General features: G+C 36.8%; 2 protein-coding genes across 5 annotated transcripts in view; both read right to left on the bottom strand.

The window, feature by feature from the left end:
- The window catches only part of arhgef1b (Rho guanine nucleotide exchange factor (GEF) 1b), a 46,750-nt gene extending 32,553 nt beyond the window's left edge, over nt 1-14,197 (bottom strand). For 2 of the 4 annotated variants that reach the window (XM_051866374.1, XM_051866376.1), the window contains exons 1-2: nt 8,790-8,814; nt 602-666 (exon numbers count right to left, since the gene is read on the bottom strand). In XM_051866374.1, coding sequence (XP_051722334.1) covers nt 602-666; nt 8,790-8,799 — 75 coding nt within the window. In that variant the 5' untranslated portion in view covers nt 8,800-8,814. Of the gene's footprint in view, nt 1-601; nt 667-8,789; nt 8,815-13,941 lie in introns of those variants that run through there. The other 2 variants (XM_051866375.1, XM_051866377.1) reach the window with 2 other exon arrangements.
- Nucleotides 14,198-14,376: 179 nt separating this feature from the next.
- The window catches only part of erfl1 (Ets2 repressor factor like 1), a 36,907-nt gene continuing 23,796 nt past the window's right edge, over nt 14,377-27,487 (bottom strand). Inside the window, exons 3-7 of the mRNA XM_051866384.1 lie at nt 24,640-24,716; nt 22,609-22,843; nt 21,011-21,197; nt 19,100-19,229; nt 14,377-17,323 (exon numbers count right to left, since the gene is read on the bottom strand). Of these exons, the coding sequence (XP_051722344.1) occupies nt 16,497-17,323; nt 19,100-19,229; nt 21,011-21,197; nt 22,609-22,843; nt 24,640-24,703 (1,443 nt within the window). The 5' untranslated portion in view covers nt 24,704-24,716 and the 3' untranslated portion in view covers nt 14,377-16,496. The remainder of the gene's footprint in view (nt 17,324-19,099; nt 19,230-21,010; nt 21,198-22,608; nt 22,844-24,639; nt 24,717-27,487) is intronic.

Genomic DNA, 27,487 nt, shown 5'->3' with positions numbered 1-27,487 from the left:
TTCGATAATATACATTTCATGTACAAATGTATTCAATAATCTGTGTACTCAAATACAAGAGGCATAGTCCATCTACTTATTGTCATTAAGGTCAAAGAAAAAGAAAGTGTAATAGGTCAGATAAAAGTTCATTAATTTCACAATAATGCACAGTTTTGTGTTTATGGTAAACAAATGTACCTATGTAAATATTTCTGAATCTGTCCTGTCCCAGTAAGTCAGTTATGTGAACATTAAAACATAAAAAAACATTAGAACAAAAATTTACATTTATATTTATATTGTACTAAAGTCAAAAGAAATGATTAATCTTGATGTCTTGAAATGATTAGTGATAATGAAATTGCAATTATTATATTAAAAATAAATATATTAAATTAATAAATGAAAAATATATTTTTTTAATTTTCCACAGATTACCTGGCACCCCTTGAGGCTCCCTGAAACCCCCCTTAAAAAATCTCTTGCTCTAGTTGGTTTGGTAATAATGGTGGAAACTGTGATTACGCCATCTCTGTTATCAAATCAGATGCAGGTCACTTATAAAAACATCAAGAACAAATGGAAACAAACAAATACGATGAGCTTCAGATGTCTTTACCCCATTTTGGGCGTCTTCATAATCCATGCTGTCGAAGTTTGCACCAACACTGGTTAACCGAGGTCCTGCAAAGCCAAGACATCATGAATAGCTAGAATGGCATCCTTTGTCAACAAGACAACACAAAGCAGAGCACATACAATCATACTGCCCGGAGCAAAGCAGATTGGGCGATCCAAGTATACAGAATGGAGAACAACAACATCAGGACCAGCCAATAAATCAATAACAGATAGAACCATGTGGAAAAACTAGAGCCAGATACAGCCTATCAATGAGGACGGTTTTGAATGAATAACAGTGACTTCATTTCTCAGTGGTCAAAAGATCTATAGTTCAGTTTATTTGTTGTGTTCCTTATCCTCCGCCTTCAGAATAATAGATAAGAGATCTTTACTGCAGAAGAGATTTTTAAAAGGTTTGTTCACTGCTGATGTGTTTGTCTACTCATTCTCCAATAAAAAACAAAGGCTTCTTATGATCTAATCTCAATGAGCATCAATACTGGCATTGGGGTACTGTACTGCATTGAGTTTCGCAGTGAAAGTGCACCAACTTTCAGACAAAAAAAAAAAGCAGATAACAGGGGGATGTCTTTGCATACCAGACTACCGTATGCAGCTGTTGGGACAATGGCCTTGTCCTCTGGACTGGAGCAGTGTGATAGCAAAGGCCTAAAATAACTGCTAATGGAGCAGTGTTTGTGTTCGGGTTTTATCAGCTGCTTTAATCAGCCAAGTCTCTGAGATCTTCAAAGCTTTCCAAAAAGCTGCGTCTACAGTGCAGGCAAGCATAAAGAGACAAGAGAGAGACAGAGAGAGAGAGAGAGAGAGGGAGGAAGTGGGTGTAATTTCCTCAGGAAACGATCAGAGCCATTTTTTGTCAACCTGTCTGCAAAAAGTCATGTTCAGAGTAACAGAGAGCATAAAACAAAGGAAAAAGACAAGGAGGGACAAACACACACAAGTATATGACACATAAAAGAGAAAGGTGAAAAGATTTATGGCACCTTCCACAACTAGGGTACGCTTTGGTGTCCCATTATTGTTTTAAAGCATTATAGGTACAAATATGTTTTCATTTGTAGTGAGAACTAATACAAATGTTAGATTTAGACAAATTTAAATCAAATTTAAAATTAATCTAGTATGAAAAGTTGCTAGTGAGCAATACATCAAATGTCTGTAAACCCCAACACATTTTGGTCTTGACCTTCTCAACTCTTTCAAACAATTAAAATAATACAAAAACAAAACCATTTTGATCTGTTCAACTGACATTAAAATTATTGCATTTTTTATATTTTTAAAATCTAATTTAGAAATTCTGTTAAATTTAAAAAAAAAAAAAAAAAAATCAGGTTTTTAAACTATTTAGACATTTTGAATTTAGAACATTTAGAAAAAATTAAAACAACTCATATGTAGTTTGACTTCAGGCTCTATTTTGTATCCAACTGATGTAAAGCATATAAAGTGCAAGACAGATAATGATGATGCTTTCTCTCTCTTTTTGTGACATTGTCTCTGTCATAAAGAGAAACATCATGACATCAGCGGAATAGTAAAATTATTAATAAAAAGAGGAAGAGCTAGCAAGAAAAGCAGCAATAGATGAAGTCATTCATGAATACATATGGAAGCAGCGAGAAAAAAAAAAAAAAAAAAAAAAAAAAAAACTTGTTTGAGCCGTAACCTTATTTGAACGAAACAAGTCAAGTGAGAACAATGATGCAGGATAAGAGAGGAAAGATAAAAACTGACAGATAAAAAAAGTGGGTAGAAAAATGATAAAAGTCATAACTGTTCTAGACATCACAAGCATTACTCAGACAGGACTCTTCATGAACTATCAGTATGACACAGATTACATACTAAAATGCGATTTTGATAAATGACAACCTAAAAGAAATTTAAATACACCCACAGATTTTAATAAATCATCTTAACAGCTGTCAAGATCAATCAGCAAGACTCTTCAAGAAAGAGAGAGGAAGATCTGCATGGCGGCTAAAGACAGTGTGTTTCATCTCAGTTTATGAGAGCGTGGAGCCACTGGGGTGTTACAGGTGGGGTTAATGAGGGCTATCTCCTCAAAAGTATGTAATGACTGCACTCTCTCTCTCTGATTCTCTCTGGACTGTGTGGTATTTCAATACTGCAAGGAGATTAGAGATCTCTGAGCTTCTCGCAGTCGTTCCAATAAGAGCAGAGGAAGGGCGGTGTACAGGCATGTGGCCTCACTGACCATGTGAGCATAAAGTGCAAAGAGAGAAAGAGAGAGAGGTAGTTAGGAATGAACAGAGTGACAATGTTTAGAGCAAAAGACTGTAAGGATGTGTGACTGAGAGGTGTTAACCTCTAATAAACATCACACATTCTCCTCCCATAACTTCTCTCTTTCTTGCTTTCAGCGTTCCCATTTTCTACTTTATCTAGGTAATATAAATTTAAATGTAATTTATTTCTGTGATGTCAAAACTGAATTTTCAGCATCATTACTCCAGTCTTCAGTGTCACATGATCCTTCAGAAATCATTCTAATATGATGATTTGGTGCTCAAGAAACATTTCTTAATATTATCAATGTTGAAAATGGTGGTGCTGCTTAATTTTTTTGTGGAAAATCGTGACAAAACATTCTTTACGCACATAAACTTCCTACTTCCTTCAACTCTCTATTTCCAAGTATAGTAAGAATGCTTGAAACACCATTAATTCCGAAAAAAGGAGGGGAAAAAGCTTGTTATTTACCCTGCTGCGCACTTTCATCTCCTCCTGCTTTCTTTCTATAGCCCCAACTTCCCATCATTGCTAATAGACGTAAACGTTGCCTGGAATAACCCGGAGGCATGCGTTCTGAACATACTTAAAGGTAATCAAGACCCATTTCACTACATTTCCTATGTTTCATACAGGACATATTTCAAGTATATCTATTACTGCTGTAATATCTGAGGCATCCATAGTATTAAAAGCACCTGAATAAGAATCAGAAACACTGTTCCCTGGCAAATACGTTTCCCTTGTGATGGAAGGCAAAACACATTTTCAGCCTGTTGCGTGAGGTTGGCAAGCCTGTGAATTTTCCGATTGCATCCCTCCTTTAGATCTACCACTTTCCATCTTCTCGTTTTCGTTCATCCTCCATTTTGTATTTTTTAACAGTACTCGAAATGAAAAACTGACAAAAATGCCCATCTGATATGCGCACTATTGACATGCTCGCAAGCTCCGCAGCAGACTTCTACCCGACAGTCAAAGCGGCATTATGTCACAAAAGTGCGGACTCTGAGGAAGATTGCGAGGGCTTAGGGTTCCATTTGGGACAGGGCCGTAATAGAGCAGACCCTCATGATTTTGTGTAAAGGTCATTAAGGCTCTTGAAATATTTGATAATTTTAGCTTTTTTATTACAAGTAGGGCTGCACAATTAATCGAGTTTCTAATCGTGATTATGGATGCCACGATTTCGTAATTGTTCAAAGGTGCGATTACAACAAAAAATATCCACTTTAAATTATTCTGTGTGCTTAAAGGGCTAGTTCACCCAAAAATGAAAATAATGTCATTTATTACTCACCCTCATGCCGTTCCACACCCATAAGACCTTCGTTAATCTTTGGAACGCAAATTAAGATATTTTTTATTGAAATCCGATGGCTCAGTGAGGCCTCCATAGCCAGCAATGACATTTCCTCTCTCAAGATCCATTAATGTACTAAAAACATATTTAAATCAGTTTATGTGAGTACAGTGGTTCAATATTAATATTATAAAGCAACGAGAATATTTTTGGTGCGCCAAAAAAACAAAATAACGACTTACATAGTGATGGCCTATTTCAAAACACTGCTTCATGAAGCTTTTTGAGCGTTATGAATCTTTTGTGTCGAATCAATGACATTATTTTCATTTTTGGGTGAACTAACCCTTTAAGAGGTGTGTTTAGAGCATGTTATGCTGTGAGAGGCGAATCACGACTACTTCAGAGTGTAAAAGGTCTAACCCAGCACAAAAGGAACTACTAGTGATGAAAGTGTACGCTGAATGGTCGAACAAACGCGAAACACCAACACCCGCCATTTTTAAAAAGCCATGTACAGAGCCTAATTATTTACTCCATGAACTAACTCTACAAACATGGAAAACAGTGATAGATGGACCTCTCAACCTTACGCTAAGGAGAAAATCAGCGTGACTTTGAGCAGACCAAGCGAAACATGATTGTATGTATGTATTTCTGATCAGTTACTAGCATCAACCACACGGCAAAAGCTAATACTTTTTCATATACTGTCTACTTTCTACAGATCGTAAACTAATGAAGACAGAGAATGCCGTCAAAATAAAAGTCACAACAACAAGCGCAGTTTACGTCACTTCAGAGTTCCTACTGGCGGTTTGAATGCAATCAGTAAAATGGCCCCAGGGGAGCATTAGTTCTAGGGCAACCACCCTGGTTCCTAGAACAACATGGTGCAAAAGCCCTTATTATTATTATTACATGCATATGTTGACTTTTTTATTTAAAGAAGAAACCAAACCAATGTATAGTTGAGGCTTTTGAGGCTTAATGCTATAGAAAAGCGTTTAAAAAAAATTCAGGAAGATTTTCAATTTTTTTTATTTTTTATTTTACATAAAATATGACATGCAGTTGCTTCAAACAATGGTATAAAGCTATGATTTGTGTATTGTGATAATCGTAATTAATAATCACAATTACAATTTCAAGGGAATAATCGACAATTATGATTTTTGTCATAATCGTGCAGCTCTAATTAAAAGGCATAAAAACATAACTTTCAAAAGTTAACTCTTTAAATTTTCTAAAATACATTATTATATATAAAAATGTTATTGTCTTTAACTTTATAAAAAATAATTTTTTTAAAGTTTTTTTTTTTTTTTAAATATTCATTTGAAAATTGTATAAAAACATTCTTAAATCAGCATGAATACAATTTTTTTTTTCTTTATCTAAGACCCATTTTGCAAACATCTGCCAAAATTATCATCAATATCATATGATACTGCTTGTAAGGACAGGGTTTGGTGGCTAAGCGGGGCACTATTGTCCAACGGGTGCAAATGCTGGGCAAGCGAACCAGTGCCGCACCACAGAATTGATTGGTAGAAGCCGTGGCAGCCTGCAATCTCCCTCTAACTGTTTCCAAATGTGGTCTGCGAGTCCAGGGAGTAATCAGCTCCGCTTCAAACACAGAGCCCTTTGACTGCACACAAACCTGGCCTGTCCGGCTGCCCAACAGACCTGCTCCACCTCTGGCACGCCGACCGGGATTCAGCGAGTTTGTGTGTGTGTGTAAGAGTGAGTTAACGTCTGAGTATGCATCTGTGTTTCAGTGTGTACACGTGTCCATGTATGTTCTCACGTTGAACATCTCTGAACGGAGCACAGTTATTCAGGAACTTTACATCGTGTAGCGTTTGTTTCCAGTGGCTGAGTGCTGGAGGAGCAGGGAATGCCAGGAAGCTCCAGCACTGTGATCGGCAGCCAGGATTCAACCCACCCTTTTTACGGAGCCAACCACATTTAGTCTATATGCCTAAAACACACTCCCAGAAACAACTATGAAGTCTGGTAGATCATCCAACTTTAACCTCCATCTTGAGTCAAGTCTGAGAGATGACTATATCTGTACCTCTTGAAAATGTGCCAGTACCAACAGGAAAATGCTAGAATTCGGTCAAAACAAGTCGTCTCAATGGAGACAGGTGATCACTCCATAGCTCAACTCCAGATCTGAACACTGGCATCACCCCACATCAAATCATTTTCCTGCCCTCCACCAGCCTCGCTCGCTTTCCCTTCCACAGTCCTGTCACCGCATCCATCATTCTGTCAGTTCATCACTCCACCCTGGGCAATCTGACTCAACCTGACTGCAACTCGTTTCTCTTCAGCGATTCCCGCCTGCATCACGTCTCACCACCAACATCTGAGAAAGGATCCTGGAACACCACATCATTTTCTGACACATGCCTTTGCATCAAACACAGCAATGGAGATGAATAATTCCACCGATTTTAACTATTCATTTTGTCTTTTGAATTGTACCTAGTTCCAATTAAGGGAATTACCGTTAACTAAAATGATCACAATTCAAAGACTATTAGTGAAAAAATGTTAAAAAAAATAATAATATGAAAGAAAACAAAATCGAAAATATGGTGCAGATGATTTCAGAAAAACAATGTAAAGACCATGCGAATTGTTTTATTGATCCAAACTGCCTCAAGCTAATTAACATATCTCAAGGATTATATGCCATTCACTTTGCAAAACTTGGCAAATCCAAGATCTGAGTGGATTTATCTAGTCCATACTGTGGAAACATAAATGCTCTGGAGTTGCTGAGAGTGATGATTTTAACTGCTGAATGTAGCAGTAATGGCACATTTATTGCACTGCCAGTAAGTACTGCAGTATAGTGTGTTGTTGTGATTTTCGACAAATAAAACTTTGATCACAGACTCTGATGCTATTATTTTGTGTATGGTGCAGTTTCTGATGAAATGCAGTATGTATCACCACAAAGAGATTGAACAATGTGGTGCTATGTGCTATTTTTCAAAAACAAAACACACACAAAAAAACTGAACTTAAACACAAAAAGTAAAATTTTAAAATGATAATAAATTTTGTTCAAATAAAATATATTTTTTTAAATACAAAACAAAACTTGTTTGCATTATAGAAATATATTGGATTAAATACTATTTAAAGTATTCTAGGTTCAATACAATAAGATCACAAACCTGCATCAAAAGTAAATAAATCTTTCCTTCAGTTTCTGTAAACAACAAAAATGCTATCAGTTTAAAGGGTTAGTTCACCCAAAAATGAAATTTCTGTTATTAATTACTCACCCTCACGTCGTTCCACACCCGTAAGCTTTACAAATCTTTTGTTTCGAATCAGTGGTTCCGAGCGTGTATCAAACTGCCAAAGTCACGGGGCCCAGTGGTGAACCATTGGAATTTCGAAACACTTATGATGTAACGAAGCCTCGTTTACTGAAATCATGTGACTTTGGCAGTTTGATACACGCTCCGAACCACTGATTCGAAACAAAAGATTCGTAAAGCTTTGAAGCTTCATGAAGCAGTGTTTTGAAATCGCCCATCATTGTTGAATAAAGTCGTTATTTTTTTTTTTTTTGCGCACAAAAAGTATTCTCGTCGCTTCATAACACGAAGGTTGAACCACTGTAGTCACATGAACTGATTTAAATATATCTTTAGTAGCTTTCTGGGCATTGAAAGTGTTAATTATCTTGCTAGCAATGGAGGCCTCACTGAGCCATCAGATTTTATTGAAAATATCTTAATTTGTGTTCTGAAGATGAACGAAGATCTTACGGGTGTGGAACGACATGAGGATGAGTATTTAATGACAGAATTTTCATTTTTGGGTGAACTAACCCTTTGACATGTTCATTTTGTATGGTTAAATTACAAAGGAGAAAAATTTAATAAAAAAAAATTACACAATTAATCATGCCCTCTGATCAATACAAAAATTCAGCAATTCAAGCTTTAAGTTCCACCATCATGTTTTTGTGAGATTAAATCATGTGCTGTTCCTACTTGATCACTTAATCCAACTGATCACAGTCTGCCCCTCCATGAATGAATGACTTCAGATCGCTTTAAATTCACTGTCAGTGTGAACGCACCTGAAGCAAACAACAGGCAACTCCCTGCGCCAGACCACACTGAGCAGATGGACGAAGACAGACAGAATTCTGAAGAAGAACAGGGATCTTGAGACACACTTTTTTTAATTTATTTATTTTTTATAAAGTTGACAACTTTTAAGCGCCCGAAGCAAGAGACGACACAACAGTCAAAGACATCAACAAAAGTCCTGTTCTGCTGTCATTGACAACCAACTCACAGAGGCTCTATAACAAAAACCCTTTAGTTTCTCTTTGGTCAATTTAGGCAATCTCTCTTTTATTCTGTCTTCTTTAACTTTCCATTTCCATATTTCAATAGGACCTACTCATTCCTCTCTATTTACTTTTCATACGAAGACATATCTCTCAGTTATACCTTCTCTTTAAAACTCTGTCACTCTTTCAGCTTTTTAAAACGTATTTAGCTCACTTTAAGCTTAATATTTTCCACTTATATAACAAGTAAGTAACTTTTCTACACACCTGGTTGCATCTGGATAAAGTTAAAGCGTCCACACACACCTTTGCTTCCTAATAACATACAAGCACAATTCACACTGTGAACACATCCACTGACAGCTTCCACAAACATACCTCCCACCCAGACATACGCCACTACTATTACTCATGACAAGACATAGGGTTCTTTGTTAATGGGTCAGAGAACACCAACAGTTTCTGTTGCTACCTCAGCAAAGTATGCCAAAAACATCACATTACACATATACACACATCCCCAGCACACTGTGAGAGCTTTGTCACCGCATAAACACACAAACAGGGGACACTCTGCTGCTGTTTGCACTGGCCTTCTGATGTCTCATTTCAGTAGATATTTACAAACTGGACTCAATAGAAAACGAAATTAGCTAATTTAAAGCTCTATACAATAAAGACACAAAACAGAACAACTTTTTTATTCCTCTGCAACAAGAAGCTACTTGACTGTGTTCACATTTTCTCACCTGCTGCACAGACATCCATGCATACACACAAACTTGCTAGGAAAAATATCTATATTGTGATTATATACCATTATCGTGAAATAGAATTACTCATATCACGATATTACATATTGCCCACCCCTATTGGACCCCATTGCCTTGCAGTATATACACATTTTTTCCATGCATGTTTGGAAACAACATGAAGTTGAGTAAACTGACAGAATTTCCAGGTGAACTGTCCCTGACGCTGTTTAATTTTTAATATGAAAAGATAAAAGAGTCCAATATATTAGGTATGATCAAAGTCTAATATTGTGATATGAGTATTTCTGTTCTATAATATTAATTCTAATATTGTGATATAAGTAATTCTATTCTATAATAGTAATCCTAATTATATTTCATGATAATGATATATAATCACATATTTTCCTGGAAATAATGTTGTAAAGATGCCAACATTGTAGATGACATTCAAATTTCACAATTCTCAATTATTTCAATAACACAGCAAAAAATAATATTTAGCCTAACTAATATAAGTAAAAAGTTCTTCATTTTTAAAGACAAGTAAATAACGATGAGTAATTAAATAGTAATAAAGAAACTTATTACAAGAAATGGGACAAATATATACAATAGAACAAAAATAAAAATGAAAAAGTGTTTTCAGGTACTGTAGGTCTAAAGAAATATTAACAAGGAACTATCAAGTAATAAAACACTGCACAATCATCACTGCATGAATTAAAAATGGTTGCTTTTAAAGCTGCAAAAGTTATTCAGTCAAGAGCAGTGAGTGATTTTCTCTTTTTCTTTATATTAGGCTGCCGTCACTTTAAGACCTAATGCACGGCTCTAATATACTGACACGCATCCTCTATTCTCTCAAATGTGCTTATATATACTCACTAAAATGGGCATTTTGACAAAACTTTTTGTGCCCTTGACAGTAAGCACAATAAAGTGAAAAAGAGCGCAATTCAGTACTCAGTTAGTTCTCACAATTGGCATTCTGCAGACGCGCTTAACCGGTTTATAATTGCTAGTTTAAAAATGGCTTAAATATGCATGAAAAGGATAAACTTTTGTGACGCCACAGCACTGCAAATGTCACATGAGCGCAATCATGATAGAGACAATCTAAAATCAAACCGGCTGACATATTTCTACAGATTTATCGTGTCTACCATTATATCGCCCATTGCGGTGAATCTATCAACTTGCATGCTTGAATTTACATTTTTCTAAATTACTGTGTGCCACTTGTTATTACAAAATATAATTTCCCATAAGCAGCACACTATAATTCCTATGGTCTAATGACATTATTCTCTATTCCAGGAGTAAACACAAAGCACTCACTGTCTATCGAAAAACAACACCGTGTATGAGGAAGTGAGACACAGTGAGAAAAAGGCAGGTAATGGAGTGATACAAAATGAAATGGCCTGCATTCCTTCAAAAGAAAGAGTCAGTAGCATTACTCTGGACAAGATTGTACTTGCCTCTCTGTATGAAAGTCAGAGAGAGAGAGAGAGACGAGAAATGTCAGAACAGGAAGAGGAAGTGGTAAGGCACCCCTATTGTTTCAGTTATAATCCACCAAATGACAAATCTGGGAGCAAAGCACTTCACACAAATTTATACTGAGCAACACATTATTACACAGTGTACAGGTGCTACAGTAGTGACGTGAGGCCCAAGCTTTGAAATATCCGCAGTGACACAGTATTTTCAAAACGGTAGTACCGTGATGCATGGTAGAGTATATTCACAAAGTCTCCCTTCATTTTCTGTTTAAAAAAACTGTTGTGTGAAAGTGAAGAAAATAAAACATTTGTTCAGTATATTATTTATGCATTACCACAGCAATAATAATAATAATAATAATAATAATACAATTGTGTACTAACTGTAAATAAGTAATACAACAGAACAGCAATAACATCACATCCTCATGATAAAAGAAATATTGCAATACTACTTGGTAGTGACAACCCTAACTTATACTAATCTAAACAGCTGAAGCAACTTACAGGATCATGTCTAAAAAATATCAGTTAAAAAAATGTTTTTCATACATTAATGTTCAAAATTTTTTTATTAAATTAATACTTTTATTCAGCAAGTTTACATTAAATTAATAAAATGTGATAGTGAGGACTTTTACATTGATACAAAAGATTTCTATTTCAAATAAATGCTGTTCTTTCTTCTATTCATCACAAAATCCTGAAAAAAGTATGAAGGTTTCCACAAAAAATAAGCAGAACAACTGTTTTCAACATTGATAATAATAATAATAAGAAGAAATGTTCCTGGAGCAGCAAATCAGCATATTAGAATGATTTCTGAAGGATCATGTGACACTGAAGACTGGAGTAATGATGCTGAAAATTCAGCTTTGCCATCACAAAAATAAATTACATTTTAATATGTAATAAAATAGAAAACAATCATTTTATATTGTTAGAATATTTCACAATATTACTGTTTTTTACTGTATTTCTTATTAAATAAATGCAGCCATGGTGAACATAAGAAATGTCTTTCAAAAACATTAAAAAAGATCTTACTAACCTCATACGGTATGTATTCTAATAATTGATATTGCACAGAGATTAGAAATGCTTGCTTTGAGATTTTTAATACAAACAAGCTTGAATCTTGCAGATCCTGTATAAAGCCAATCCAACTGGCTTTCGTGACAACCTAATCATTCCAGCTTTTCCACTGAACTACAGTAATTAGGAATCTCTTTGTGATGAGTCGTACCATCTGAAGTCAAAAAGGCCTGAAGCTATTTATTGTTGACTTAAAACTTTTTGCGTATAAGTGACTTGTCTTCCTGTTTTTCCATTATGATCTACAGTAACATAATACCACAAACTGCTGCTACAACGAGAACAATGCTTGTGTTTGGCCATTCCATGTGTTAGTCCTACATAACAAAATAATCTACATAACAAAATATGACTCTTAAAGGATTATACATTATACAGTGATGCGTTTTAGTCCAAATAATACAAATAGGCCTAATACTCAGATTATTTTAAAATGCAACATCAAGGAAACAAGCAATGAGAATGTTTACATAAAACAACAGTGGGATGAAACCCGAGTACTATCAGCTGAGCTGACAGAGAAATACAGGCAGGTTAACTGATGACTGCAATTTCTCTTCAAATGCATCCAATAAATATGAACAAGGCTCACTCCATGAAGGTTAAACTAATCTAATCCCAGTTCACTCTAGCTGTCAGACGGTCGTAGCTAAGAACTACATCAAGACTAACGATGCTTCTTAAGTGCTCCTTGCCCAAAAATGTAATGGACTACGGTGGTTTTCTACACAACGAATTACCTGGAAGCCAAACATAAAATGTAAACAATGGCCTACATCAATTTACCTTGACATTCGCTTATATAACGACTGTAAAAACAGAGTCTCAAGTTAAAGATACTTTATGTACTGACAAGTACAAGGGTTACAAATTGTACTGAGTTTATTATTAAAGTATATCAATAAAATTCATAATAAACCCTATGTTTTCTGCCTGCCAGGGCTTATTTTAAACGTATCATGCATTATACAGCAGACTCAAATTTGATTGGATGAGGTGTTTCAAGAGTGTAGTTATTTAATATAACAGTACAGGGACAGAGACCGAAGAATGTGAGAGGAACAAGTTTTCTGAAAGCTGAAGTTAGTTACTGTGTTTTCTCTCACGAATAGAAGCGAACTGTGTGATTTTGCTTGAAGCGATTAGGTGTTTCTCTAACCAGTGAAATGCAAAACACGGGCTGGAACAACAGCCCAGTGATTAGCTACAGAAGGCCTAGACTAGAGTAATGATCCACTGATCCAGACCAGGCTTTCACTTTGTCCGTTGGTTGGAGACACGTAAAAGTTGTTGCTTTGGTGTATTTTGTAGCTATTTTATTTGGCGGAGAAGAAATACATATTAACTACTTGAGTATTGAACTGTTGTATAAAAGCAATATGACATTCATAATCGTGCGGAATTACAGCCGTGCTAATATGCAGTAGTGTACAACATATCTCTCGCTACTCGTGTGATAGCTTATTGCTTAAAACATTAATAAACTCATAATAAAAATTCCAGACTGGTGTTACCTGCAAGGTCTTACATTTCTATCACGAACTAAAGTTGATATAATCAGCTTATTATAAATGTATGAAATTACAGTAGTGCTATAACGTCCTATCATTGTTGATCAGGCAGAAATATCAATAACAACGCAAACGGTGGTTATGTTGACATTGCTTTTGCATGTACTGCAAACATTTTGTCGAGACATTTTAAGTAAAAAATATTTAGCTGTCAAAGATCGGAAGCTATTTTATTTGCTCATTCAAAGCATCTTGCGAAGAAGCTAGATTCAAATGTTTTCATCGCTGTCTGTTTGTTGAAAAATAGAGGCGCAGGTCGTCGGAAATAATAGGAATGCTGGCAAAGGTTACATTGTAGCCAAACACAACATTCCTCTCGCTGAGCAAAGGCAAACTGGCAGGATCGGATCGCTCGCGGATCATGCTAGTAATGAAGCATGCGAATGCTCCCTCTGATGACAAATCACATCATTGCGGACAAGAAAAATAATAAAATGCCTCAAAAATCAAAACAGACCCTGTAATCCAGATGTTTAAGCTTAAAACTTACCTTCTAAAAGGTGAGAAGGAGTGACAAGCGCCTCTGAAGGCTTCCTGTTCTAAACTTGTCGTATGTCGTTTGAAAAAAACATTGTACGCGGAAGTGGAGACAAATTCAAGCGCGCGACGTTTGACAGCATATATAAGAGCAGGACTAAATCATTCTTCTTAATGTGCGGATGATCATTAAATATGTTTAATAACCACCGAGTGCACTCGACAGGAAGCTGTGTGTATTTTGCGGTGGAAACGTAACTTTTCGCCGTCCACTGCCTCTTCCTGTGTGACTTGCGACCACCAGAGGCCGAAAGACGTCCAAAAAATCTTTCATGTATGTATGCCCGTATGGTTCCGTGCAGTGTTACACTAAATTTGTTCCCCTCCATTTGTATGTCTCTCAGGGCTCTTGAACGCGTGTTCAGGGACACTGTGGCTCCCCGTGGCATTATTATACACATACACACATTTATGAATGTGAACCCGTGCTGGGGTATATGGTAGACCTGTACCTTACGTGAAACTGCATTTTGATTTATTTGTGAGCTACACTGCACTCGTATAGATTTTTGTATGCACAGGAAATGTGATAGGACTATAGGTCATTAGTTGTTTATTCATCATTTCCTTTTATCTAGATGATCTCAGAAATTCAGCGAGTTTGGTACCTGACAGGATGTAGGCCACCTCGTGAAACCTTTTACACATACAGAAAAAATGAACGAGTATTTTTTTTTTTTTTTTTATCACATATAGCCTACTGAATGCAAGAGAAAAATCCATACTCTTACAATTGAATCTCAAGAATATTGTTTATTGCTTTTGAAGATATTACTCTTTGCTCATTTTTTGTTCTAGTCATCCTTTCTGTTTTAAATTTCACAATAAAACAAAGAAAAGGCTTTACTGTTAGGTAAATGGTATTTTTTCCTTTTCGATGTGTACACACAAATACACAAAGTTCTATGTACAGATGAAATCTCCTTTACAGTACGGGTAAGTCAAGGACACCAACTGTCATGTAACAACTCTTTCAAATTGTTATCTAGAATCAGATAAGAACTTTCCAAAGAATTGTAAGAATATATCCGTGAAAATTGTTGGCACAAGTTTGGTAAAATCTTACTTTTATTTTGCCGTTGTTATGGATAGGCCCTTTTTGTTCTCACCTTGTCTGAATTGTTTTCAATGGAAAATCCATTCATCAATATGTGTCATTCTGCTCTTATGCATTGTCTTTACATTCAGATTGGATGTTCATATATCAAACTTAAACATTAGAATGAACATTGGTTAAAGAAATGAGCAGATGCTGCAACTAATATTATTCACATTTGATTAATTATAGTACATCACCACTGGGTGAATGAATTATTGAAATATAAGACTAGCGGCATAACTCAGTCCAGTAGGGTCATCTACTTTTCTGAGGTATCTGGAGCAAATTTCCACAGGGCACAATTAGAGGGAGCAGAATATTTTTTGCACACCCTTTCCGTCTAAACTCTAAACCATTCTTATGAGCAATGTGAAAAACAATTGCTCTTTCTTGGTCAACTTTGGGTCACTACACATATACTTATCCATTTCCCCGTCTCATATATCACTCTTCAATTAGGTACAGAGTAAAATGACACCAATACAACTATCCCATATAGTAATAGTAATTAAACATAATGTACACAATAATAAAATATATACAATGAAATAGATACAAACTTTAAATATTCACTGACATGAGCAGTATTGTCTCTCATTTTTAGGCTCATAAATTTTTTAAACATTTTAAAAAGGACATGGACTGGACATGAAATTTTAAAGTTAAAATAAATAAATAAATAAATAAATAAATAAATAAATAAGTTTTTCTTTAAAAAAAAAAAAAAAAAAAAAACCTATGAAGGGCTTTGAAAAGTATAACCACAAGATGGCAATGTTTGACCATATATTTTTCTGCATCAGCACAATAAAACAAAAGTGCTTCATTGCAACACCTTAAAATTACTATCAGTGTTGCCATTATTGCATTTTGCTTGTGTTACACTGTTCAGTTGAACACTGTATTGCAGAGCTTAGCATTAACTTATGAAAAAGTCTGTGAAATACACCAAGCAGAACAAACTTACTGCCTATCTCAGCATGGCCAGAATGCAGTGCAATTCAAAAAGTGGTGATAAAAGATCTGCATATTCCATTACTGTGCTGTCTTGGCTATAAAATATCTGTTTCCTAATGGAGATTAGAGAATAAGAATTCTTTAGATATTTAAACATTCTAATCTGAAAAGCTGTTTTGTTTGTGTGTGTGTGTGTGCTGCACTTCTACTCTCAGAATGACAAAAACTAAGATTGCATTGAGAGTATCATTGTGCGATACAGAAATTGAAGAAAGCAGAAATTGAGAGCTCTGATATTAAGACCGCATGAGTGGCTTCGGAGGACAGCGGAACAGAGGAAGGGGAAAAAATGAAATGGGAATATACAGCATTATTTCACAAATGCAGGAATACACAGACAAAAAAAGAGAAAGAGAACCTGCAAGACATCAAAAATCACACAACAGAACATATTAACTGTGAGCAAGTTTAAGTGTTTCTGTTTCCCTGTGCCGGTCAACCATACTGAGGGAGGGAGAGAGGGATGGAGGCAGGGATGACGGTGGAGGAGTCAGGGGTCCCAGACTTTTGAGGGGATGTGGAGACACAGGTGGAGGAAGAGAAGAGAGAGGGGGCAGGACTCCCCCGAGACCCCCGGATTTGGCCTCTAAAAGGTGTGAGCGACCACCCAGCCCTGGCTCCTTCCCTAGAGAGAAGTCCGGTTCATTCTCGTTCTCCGAGCTGCAGTCGCTCAGGTCTGTGATCTCCAGCTCAGAGTCAGACTCCGGATCCTGCTTTACACCCTTTCTCCGCTCGGAAGGGCTTTGACGGCCTCCACCTCCGCTTCCCACGCTGAGCCCACCCAAACCCAATCCTAGGCCTAACCCTAAACCAAGGCCTCCACCTGCGACACCGGTGTTGGTCTCCCCTCTTTCCCGGTCGCCTACACCCGTACCCCCGTTTCCCAACTCAGTCCGACCAAGTGGCACGCTCCCTGGGTATGGAGGGATGCAGAGTCTGGGGGGCTGACCGTTAGTTCCTCCCGTTTGACCGCGTTCGGCCCCAGTCGTGTCTCCAGGGGGTAAGAGTGAAGAGAAGGGGTGTGGGAGCTGAGACAGGCTGGACTGGAGCGGATTGGGGTAGAAATGTGAGGAGTAGAGGGAGCCTGGGGGCAATTTGGGACAGTTGTTCAGAGAAAAGGCCCCTGGGAGGTAGGGGTTGAAGCCCCAGGGGTAGTCAAAAGAGGGGTTCCGCGGGTAAGGACCCAACAGGGATGGAGGTTTGGAGTAACAAGGAGCCCCTGTGGGAGAAATTGAAAAACATGGAACGGAAACCAGTGTTAATGTTTAAGATCAGATGTTAGAGACATGACTGAGAACAGAGAACTGAGAGGGAAAACTAGAAGGACATTATGAATCATATATTTCAAAAACTTTATATATACGCTCTAAAACAAGCCAAGTTGGGTTGAAAATGGACAAACCCAGTGATTGGGTTGTTTTAACCCAGCAGTGGGGTTAAATGTTTGCCAAACCTGCTGGGTAGTTGTATTTAACTCAACTATTGTTTAAAGATTACTGTATTGCTTGCTTAAAATGAGCCCAAAGTATGTTGGAAATGAACATTTATTAATATGTTTAATAAATGAACATTTAATAATAAGCTTAATGAATAATAATTAAACAATAAACATTTATTAAATTGCTTATTAATAAATGTTCACCTTTTGATTATTGTTGTTGCTTCTAGTAATTATGTGTCTGATTTTTAATTTTCAAACTATTTTGGGTTCATTTTATGCAATTTTTAAACAATAATTAGGTTAAATAAAACAACAAACATTTAACCCAACCGCTGGATTTGTCCATTTTTAACCCAACTTGGCTTGTTTTTAACACAGCATTTTTTTGAAAATGTCTTTTGAAAAAGTCTTCATTGTCACCTGATACTTCAGAAATCATTCTAATATGCTGATTTGATAATAAAAATAGTTATCAATGTTATAAACTGTTGTGCTGTGATTATATGTTTTTGTGGACACTTGATGCAATTTTTGTCAGGATTCTTCAATGAATAGATAGTTCAAACAAACACATTTATTTGAAATAAAAAATAATCCTTTGTAAAATTATAAATGTCTTTACTGTCACTTTTGACTATAGCTTAATAATTTGAGCATTTGTGTATTAATTCCGTAATAATTTGAAAAACAATTACCTACCACATACTTTTCTATATATACAGTATATGTAAGATAAAACAGAAATTAGATGTCAGCCAGCTTATTTTTTCACAGATGAATTAATAAATAAGAGTTGATATGCCTGATTTCACACTACTAATACTTATGCTTTTCACCAAATGTTCACTTACATTACAAACATCTTTTCTTCATTTTCTTCCATACAGTATACTTCCTCTCAGTCTCTTTCTTTCTTTATTCCTCCCTACTTCATTTTCTCTCCTCTCTCTCTCTTTTTATCTCCACAGCCTCTCTCTGTGTTATTTGCTATGCAGGGCTAATTTGACAGTGCTAGAGAGTGTGTGTATGTAGGGCCAGGAGTAGCTGGCAGACACATGAATATTGAATCAGTCAGGCAGGCCTCACTTGCTTATGAAAACACAGTAATGGGTGCCCACAGGCCACAAACTGAAGCCTGCACCCTCAATTAGGGCCTTCCTGCTTGGGAAGGGATTAGGACAGGGGGTACACATGGGAGGCAGAGAGGGGTAAGAAGAGGAGGAGGGTGGAACAGGACCTCAGGACAAACAAAGTTGGGGGGGGGGGGGGTTGCTTTTGGAGTGGGAAGTCACACTGACATACTCATACCCTCATACATTCTGATACACTGATATTTCAATGTACATTCAGAACATCCGAAAAAACAAAAGAATATGTACATGATACCGTAGCCTTCGCAGGTGCTAGAGTGCAGAAATGCTAATGGAAACTAACATTGTCAAGAACATACTGATAACAGTGTGAACTGATCACATATATCTGAACTCAACATATTTTTATACTGTACTTCACTGCTCTGAAAAACAAATCAAACTTGTTTAATTTATGTCTCACCTGAGCCGAGGAAAGGAAAAGTGTCCAGTCTCAGCTTGTCCCCATCAGGCCCTGGGGCCCCTGCACTGCGCTCAAACAGAGAGGGCCCTCGACCCGATTCAGGCAAACGAGGGAATAAAGACTGAAGGGCCTGAGAAAGATGGGATAGAGAAAAGACAGCGTGTGGGGATCATTAGACAGTGAGAAGAATTTAATAAATGACATGACAGACTAGTTTTTTTAAAAATTACATAATATAGTATAATATATATATTACACTAAAACATAAAATTGTGTATTTTAACAGTTATTATGAATTTTAATAAAGGAATAGATCATTTTATTAAAGGAAGATATTTGGAAGAATGTTTGTAACCAAGCAGATCTCGCCCCCCATTGACTACCATAGTAGGGGAAAAAAACTATGGTAGTCAATGGGGGGCGAGATCTGCTTTTTTGCAAACATTCTTCCAAATATCTTCCTTTGTGTACAGCAGAACAAAGAAATTCATACAGGTTTGGAACAACTTGAGGATGAGTAAATGATGACAGAAATTTAATTTTTTCCCTTTAACCATTTTACTGGGATGTTTATGTACTGCTAAAAATGTGGATAATCAGATTAATTTGTAAATAAGCGCATAAACAGATAAATAATTCACTGCTGTAAATTCACATTCAAAGAATGATAAGAAATGTGAAACTATCATGACATCTTTAACACCGTCTTAGAAATCTTGTCTTAAAGACTTCATAAGATGTCAGTGAGAGTATAGGCCACAAAGAGATCCCGGGGTTTTTACCTCCCAAAATGTGGAACGGCTTTTGGGAGCAGATTAGAAAAGGGTGGTGGGGGATGAAGCTCAATATAAAAACCTGGAAGTCACTGCAGGAATCTTATCGGATGAACACCATAAAGATTTTCTCTTTTTTATTATTAGTGACATGAAGGTGATCAATAATTTCTGTCACTCTTCTCTTTTCAGTGAGAAAGACAGGACTGTACTTCGAAGCTACGTAATCTGGATTGCTTAACAAAACCGCATTAATTACATGGCACTGATCTGACAGCCCCACCTTCTCTTTCATTTCTCACATGTCTTTCATTTTCAATCAATGGCAGTGATGAGTACGCCTTCAAGACTGAGATGAGAGGAAAGGGATAATGTCTTCTTTTGTTTTAAGGCTGCTTAACGCCATCTGTGACATTCTCTCTACTTTCTTCTTCACCTCTGGATCTTTCCCTTCTCCTTCAGTCTCCTCTAGTCAAGATGTACAGCAGATAACTTTCTCATAGAATGACCTGGGTATATACTTTGTAAGGCTAAAATAAAATCAGGTTATTAATAAAAAATAATATTAATGTTATTGAATTTTATCAGACTACTTGTTTTAAATTACACTTTTGAGGAGCATATTTTAAGTGGATTTCAGATTTGACTAAACCTTTATTGATAAAAACCTATTCTCATACTCTTTGTATTCATGCAGAACATAATAAGTAATGCTTTGCCCCTGGTATTTAGATGATAACTATTTTAGTTAAAGTTTAACAATGACCGAAGACAAATAATTGCTGAACACCAATACTGCAGCAATTACAGACAGCGCAAAAGAAATAAAATAAATACAAAAAAGACACCTACATACTGATTGACTTTGTACAATCAATGGCCTGATCCTTCACATCAAAGCTAATACAGAAAGCCTTATACAGTATGGATAAAAAACATCAATCATTAAACACTGGCAATAGAGTTGTTATTATCACAAAGCACGTCAGCCCTTCAGGTTTTTGTCTGATTTCATTCTTCTGTTATACCTGGCGGTTCATTCCTGTCTCTCATTATATTGGGATTTTTTGTTCTGTTGATTTTACGCTTCTGTAATCACACTGCACCAAATACATGCGATGCATTTTTTCCTTCATACCTCGGGTGTGACAGGGCTGCAGTCCGGTGTGGCTGCTCCTCCATTGAAGTGGTTCTGGGCCAGCAGGAACGGAGAGCTGGCCATGTCCAGCAGCGGGTAATTCACCAAAACCACCTTACTGAAGTTGAACTTGTAGGTGAAGCGCTTGCCTTTAGTTTTGTGCAAAATGCGTTTGTTGTAGTAGTACCTGCAAAGATAATACAATAAAATAAGCTGTAAACATTTGTCCCTCACTTTCACAAGTAGTAATGTTTAAAAAAAAATAAGAAAACACGACTGCATCTGTGCGTACAAGAATGAATGCTTGAATTACAGGGATAGATCACCCAAAAAAGTCATAATTTGTCATCATTTACCTCATGTTGTTCAAAACCTGCATTAATTTATTTTTTTTGTGGAACAAAAAAGACATTTTGAAGAATGTCTCAGTGGTTTTTGTGCATACAACAGGGTCCAAAGTTCTTGTTCTTCAAGCCATACAGGTTTAGAATGACATTAGGATTAAAAAATGATGACACAGATTTCATTTTCAAATGAACCATCCCTTTAAAGGGGGGAAAGGCTGCCGTCACCTCCACTGAAACATTTTCCAGGGTCACGGCCTTCATTGGGAATGCCAGCTTTGTCGGCTGCCTGTTCTGCACGGTGATGACTGCTTAGATTTCACACGACGACGTATCATTCAGTTGGAAATAAGAGATGGATCTATACAGAGTCTTTTCCCCTGACCATCACCCGTTTGCGCTCATCACGAGTGTCAGAACGCTTTGAGGATGCTCACCTGTGCATGAGAGCGAGGCTCTTTAATCTCAGCACACTTTATGCTTGACTTCACTTTACCGCGGTCCGGCAGCCTACACGAGTTCCCGTGATGCAATCTGCCGGAGCAATAATTTGTAAGCTTTTATTTTATGTGGCAATTGTGCCCCTTAATTGAGCAATTAAGCAAGGCTAATCAACGAGGCTAATTATGGCCTGTGCCTATTCATAACAATTAGCGGATAGCGACAGCATCTATTAAAGGGAGGCTGGGGGAGGGTAGAAGGGGAGCAGAGCGATAAAAAAGGCGGGATGAGAAATGGCTAAGCATATGTGCATGAATAAGAGCAAAACTACTTCAACCAGAGTCAAAGTTCAAAAGTTTTATGTTAGAGTTTTGAGTTTAAAAAGAGATCTGATATAAGTTCAGTGAGGTACAAATCAATTTTAGACTTAATTTCAAAAACCCCATTGACAAGTATTCTTTATATAAGCTTCTCGCCAGAGAACATCCAGAATCCATTTAGATGTTCAAAGATTCTACAAATTGGACTGTATTGATGTTCTTGAGAGGGAAGGCGGCACTTAAAATATCCACATACTATCAAGCATCAAGCATGGAGCGGCCAAGGCTATTATACAGGATATTGTGTGAGGAAAAAATAAATGATGATTTTCCCCCCATAAGATGCAAGATAAAAACACATACACACAAAAGAAACAGCCAAACACACTGTGTACTCAACAAAGCACATCATCTAGAATATACATACTGCATGAGAGAGCATTAACACAGAAAACAATCCTTTGAATATGAAACACACACATGCTGTGCATACCTAAGCGCTCGACTGAGCTTGTCGTAGTTCATGTGAGGTTTGCACTTCCGAATGCCCCACAGTCTTGCCACCTCGTCTGGGTCTTTGATCACAAATTCACCATAGTCTCCCTGCCAGGCAATCACCCCCTGGTATTCCTCCTTCTGCAGCAGCTCCAGGATGAAGTGCCACAGCTGGATCTGCCTGGAGCCTGGGCTTGACTCTGGCTTATAGGCCCAGTCTGGGAAGGCGATGCCTGAGGAAAGGCAGGCAAGTAAGTGAAAGGATTTGGATAAGGCCTGTTGGTTTTGTTACTTGCTAAAAGCATTCCTGTCTAAATAACTGATGAAGCGATGGTTGGCTCAATAGGGTATTTTAAGCCTAGGGAGCAGTTAGCCTGTGTTTTAAACAAGTATAGGTAAGAGAACTTTCTTTTTTCTTTTTTCTTTTTTTATTGATTTTGTTAAAGTTTTGATGAAGGCTGTACATGTACCAGATTATTGTTCAAACTGTAGCAAACAGCCTATAATGACAACCAGGAACAAAAAAAATGATTACCTATTATATGATTCTACCTATTTGATTGGCTGAGCTGCGTTCTGGGACTTTTTTTTCTTGTTTGTATCACAGACTATGCAAAGTCAGTTTATACATTAGTAGTTGGGATTTTTAAAGGAATAGTTCACCTAAAAATGCAAATTCTGACATCATTTGCTTACCCTCAAGTAGTTCCAAACCTGTATGAATTTCTTTGTTCTGTTGAACACAAAGGAAGATTTTTGGAAGAATGTCAGTAACCAAACAGATCTCGCCCCCATTTACTACCACAGTATTTATTTTTCCTACTACGGTAGTCAATGGGGGACAAGATCTGGTTGGTTACCAACATTCTTCCAAATATCTTCCCTTGTGTACAGCAGAACAAAGAAATTCATACAGGTTTGGAACTACTTGATGGTGAGTAAATGATGACAGAATTTTCATTTTTGGGGGAACTATCCCTTTAAAGGATTCTTTCTGCAAGTTACATCATTACGCCAGTAGGTGGCGACACGTGATTGTCTTTATGAGTGAGTCATCTGAATCATTCATTCAACCGATTCATTCAAAACACTGATTTATTCAAGAACTAAACAAGTGACTGTCTTTGGCTGCAGCTGAAAGCTGAAAAATGCTGCCTCCCCTGGCAGCATACGGCGGTAGGAAGGCAACAAGACATGTCCGAATATCCAATGATCATGTCACATCCTGCGAATCTGATGGATTTTTAAAGGCAGCATAGAAGTATCTATCACTTTGATATCCCACAATCCTCTGCGTTATGCTAAGTTATGTTAAATTATGCATAGTTATGCTAAAAAAATAAATATAGCGTCTGAAAATTGCGGTTGGTGGTCAGTTTGTATGCAAATGTACATTTTTGACCCACTTTTCCCACTTTTAATGTAATTTAGTGAGAAATTACTATTGAAACAATTAAATATTCACTTAGGTATCACCAGAGCTCTCTCTATTTTGTAGTAGATCATTAAACCGTTACGCTGCCTCAGAAGTCTGTCCAAAATCAGTTTCATGAAGCACCTTCGTGCTCAAACACTGCATGAAGTCATTGCTTGATAAAGCAGCGAGGCAACAAGTCAGCTGCCTAAGGTTTCGGACGCAGCCTATTAAAGTGAGTCAGTGAATAATTTACTCAACTGATTAGTTTAAAACACTGATTTATTCAGGAACGAAACACTACTACTGTGGGTTGCTAGGAGACGCAGCGTCAATTCTTCCTTGGCTTCGTTTGGAACGATTTTCATTGCCGGAACAATAAATAGACACGAAACTGGACATATTGTGTCTAAAATGTAAGTTGCTTAATATTAACTTCCTGTTGAGTAAACTGTTGTATAATAACATATTGTGTCATGCTGTTGGTTGGAACTCTTGTTCATGTGATAAATTGCTTAAATATGTATCAGAGATCTATGCATTGTTACTGCCCTGTCATGCATAATGAAGAAAAAGACATTTAAGATGAAAAAAAATCCTCTTCCGGTGTCTCACCTGGTGTCCAGAGGGTTGGGACGGGTGGCGTGAGCAGCAGGTCACTAACACAGTTACAGTCCATACCTCCACTACACCTGCATTCACACACAAACCAACACAATTTGAGTGTGAACCATTTTAGGTTAGGCCACAGAACATAAGGCTAAAGCATAACACTTTGACTCCACAAATTTGTGTCATGTTCTTATGGACTTGTTTCACCCACCACACACCAGTTTGTCAGAACATGCTGTTGTAAACCATGAGGGCATGTCATTCCAGTGGCCTCTGAAATCAATCAATGCCTTTTCATTTGAAGGGTTTCTTTAAATATGGTTGCCGAAGGCTGTCCCTTCAGCCATGCAGAAGATCACTGAGCATTTTTTCACAAAGTGCAACGTTCAAAAGACCCCATCTCATGTTGAACATCTATGACAGTGTGCGAGGCCCTCAAGCAATTAGTCCATATAGGTTTTCATAGGTATCTGTTTGCACTTTAATGCATTACATTTTGTAATAATGATCAATATACCAAAATGCACATTTTCAGCTTCCACACGTTATGCACTACAACTGAACTTCATTTCCAACATGAAATGTTCACATTGCAGCAAAAGGAAATAAACATACCACAGTGGGCATGTGTTCATACAAATAACTTCAAAGCAGGATATCAAAAATCATTGAAGATTGCATCTGCTATCAGAACAACTGGGAGCATCAGTAAAGATCCATCTCTCCATGCAGCAATTCAGTATACATGGCTAGAGAAGTTCTATCTCTCCTCAGACATCACAATTTCATAAAGGTTGTTTTACAAAGCTCGGGAAGAAGAAGGAGCCGGTACAAGGGTATCTTTAATGCTGGCCTCTCCCTCTCCCCCTCTCCTCTCTCACTCTATTTAATTATGCTCTGTGAATTTTGGATCTTCCCTCCAGCATTGAAATGGAACGTGAATTATTGAGGTGTGTTTGTATAAATTATTATTGCTAACTCCAGGCACTTCTCTCTCACACACAAGTACACACACACACACACACACACACACATGCTTTGTTGCTTTTACTCTTTGGACTGTCCACTTGCTCTCCCCCACCCTCGCACCGTCTACTTCTCATCTCGCTCTTTTTTTCGTAACATTCATCTGTTGTTATTTCTTTAGTATGGTATCTTTCCTACTCAAGAAAGCTGGTTTATTAATTTACTTGGATGTATTTTACTTACCTGCTTTGCGAAGGCATAGTAGATTTTCAGACTTTGTGCTCACCTATAAAATTTGACTTACTGGGCCAGTCCTATACAAGGCTATCAACTTAAAAATAGATACTACTTTAACACTATTAAATCCATTTGAGAACAGTGCAACTGGTCCAGTCCAGATCACACCTGTATATTAATTAATTTGTAAAATCTGTATTCAGCGCCTATCAGGCAGCCTATCCGATCAAAGGAAACCCTTACCTGCCTGTGCACCTAACTGCACTCTCTCTCTTTCTCTCCTCTGTATGTTTTGCTCCCGCTCAGTAATTTTCCGTTTGATTTCGGAGGTAATGCATTTTTTACAAATCAAAGAGGAAGCCAGGACGCCCCCCACCCTCCCTTTCCCTCGATCTCTTTCTTTTGCCCTGCTCTTCCCCTCCAGGCCAGTGAAGAGATAAAGGAGCCCCCATCATTTCCTTGTTAGTTTTGATTTGGGCAGCACAGGGCTTTCAAGTTCTCCCCATCACCCCCAGAAACATTATAACTAGCAGCCAAGGGAATACATCTTCTCACAATCTCCTAGATATGAAGATACTGATTCAGGGAGTGCACAACCACCACACACACCAAACAAAAAACTCTGAAATAAAAGATGGACATGGACAGGGCAACACAAAGTAACACCGTTCCCCAAGACAACATGCTCAAATGCACTCTTGAGGAAAGTAAAACTCTTCTGTGACAGGTACATATAATCACATCAAGGTCACAAACTAACAGATGCTCACAATTATATCATCTGTGAGCATACGCACACAAAATATGATCAAAGTAATAAAAAAGTGGAAGTAAATGAATATATATGTATATATACATATATTTTATTTAATTTAAAATTATATATATATATACAGTCAAACCAAAATTTATTCAGACACCTTGAACATTTCATTCATTAATACAGTTTATTCACTATAGTTTAAAAAAATGGTAATAAAATAACAAGATCTCAGAGTTAAACTGTGTCAGAAAAAATTAATCTTCATAGATAACACTTAAGCAAAATATGGTCAGGTCAAAGTGTCTGAATAATTTTTGGTCCCAAATTTTTTTATCAATTTTACTGGTAGTCCACTGTATGAAGAATTTTGGGTATAATATGGCACAGTTTACTGTATTTTGCTGTCCTCGCTTACATAAATGAACTATAGTCTCCTGCACCCACTAGTAAAAATATATCAAAAATGTCTGAATAATTTTTGGTTTGACTGTATATAAATGTGTTTTAATAAAAATTATATATATGTAAATTTATATAAATGTATATGTATGTTCAGTGAAAAAAGTGAAATTATATCATATATCATATTTATATACATTGTAAAATAAATAATTGTTGGTTTAACTTAAAAAAGTAAGTTACCTGGTTGCATATAGTTCACTGACATTAAAAATTTGAGTTAATACAATGAAGGCGATTGGTTTAATCAACAGAAACTCAAAATATTATGTTATCTGAACCACATTAATTATTGAAGTTGATTTGACAAAAGAAAAAATGTTGTGATAACAAATAATGAAAATAATTACAGTGTATACACTAAATCTGACTTACATATATATTAACATAAAAAATAATCTAGATGAGCCAGATTAATTCATATAT

Source organism: Ctenopharyngodon idella, chromosome 16, assembly GCF_019924925.1.
Source record: "Ctenopharyngodon idella isolate HZGC_01 chromosome 16, HZGC01, whole genome shotgun sequence".
Lineage (NCBI taxonomy): Eukaryota > Metazoa > Chordata > Actinopteri > Cypriniformes > Xenocyprididae > Ctenopharyngodon > Ctenopharyngodon idella.
Note: the sequence above shows the minus strand (reverse complement) of the source record. Positions and strands in the feature narration are given on the sequence as shown.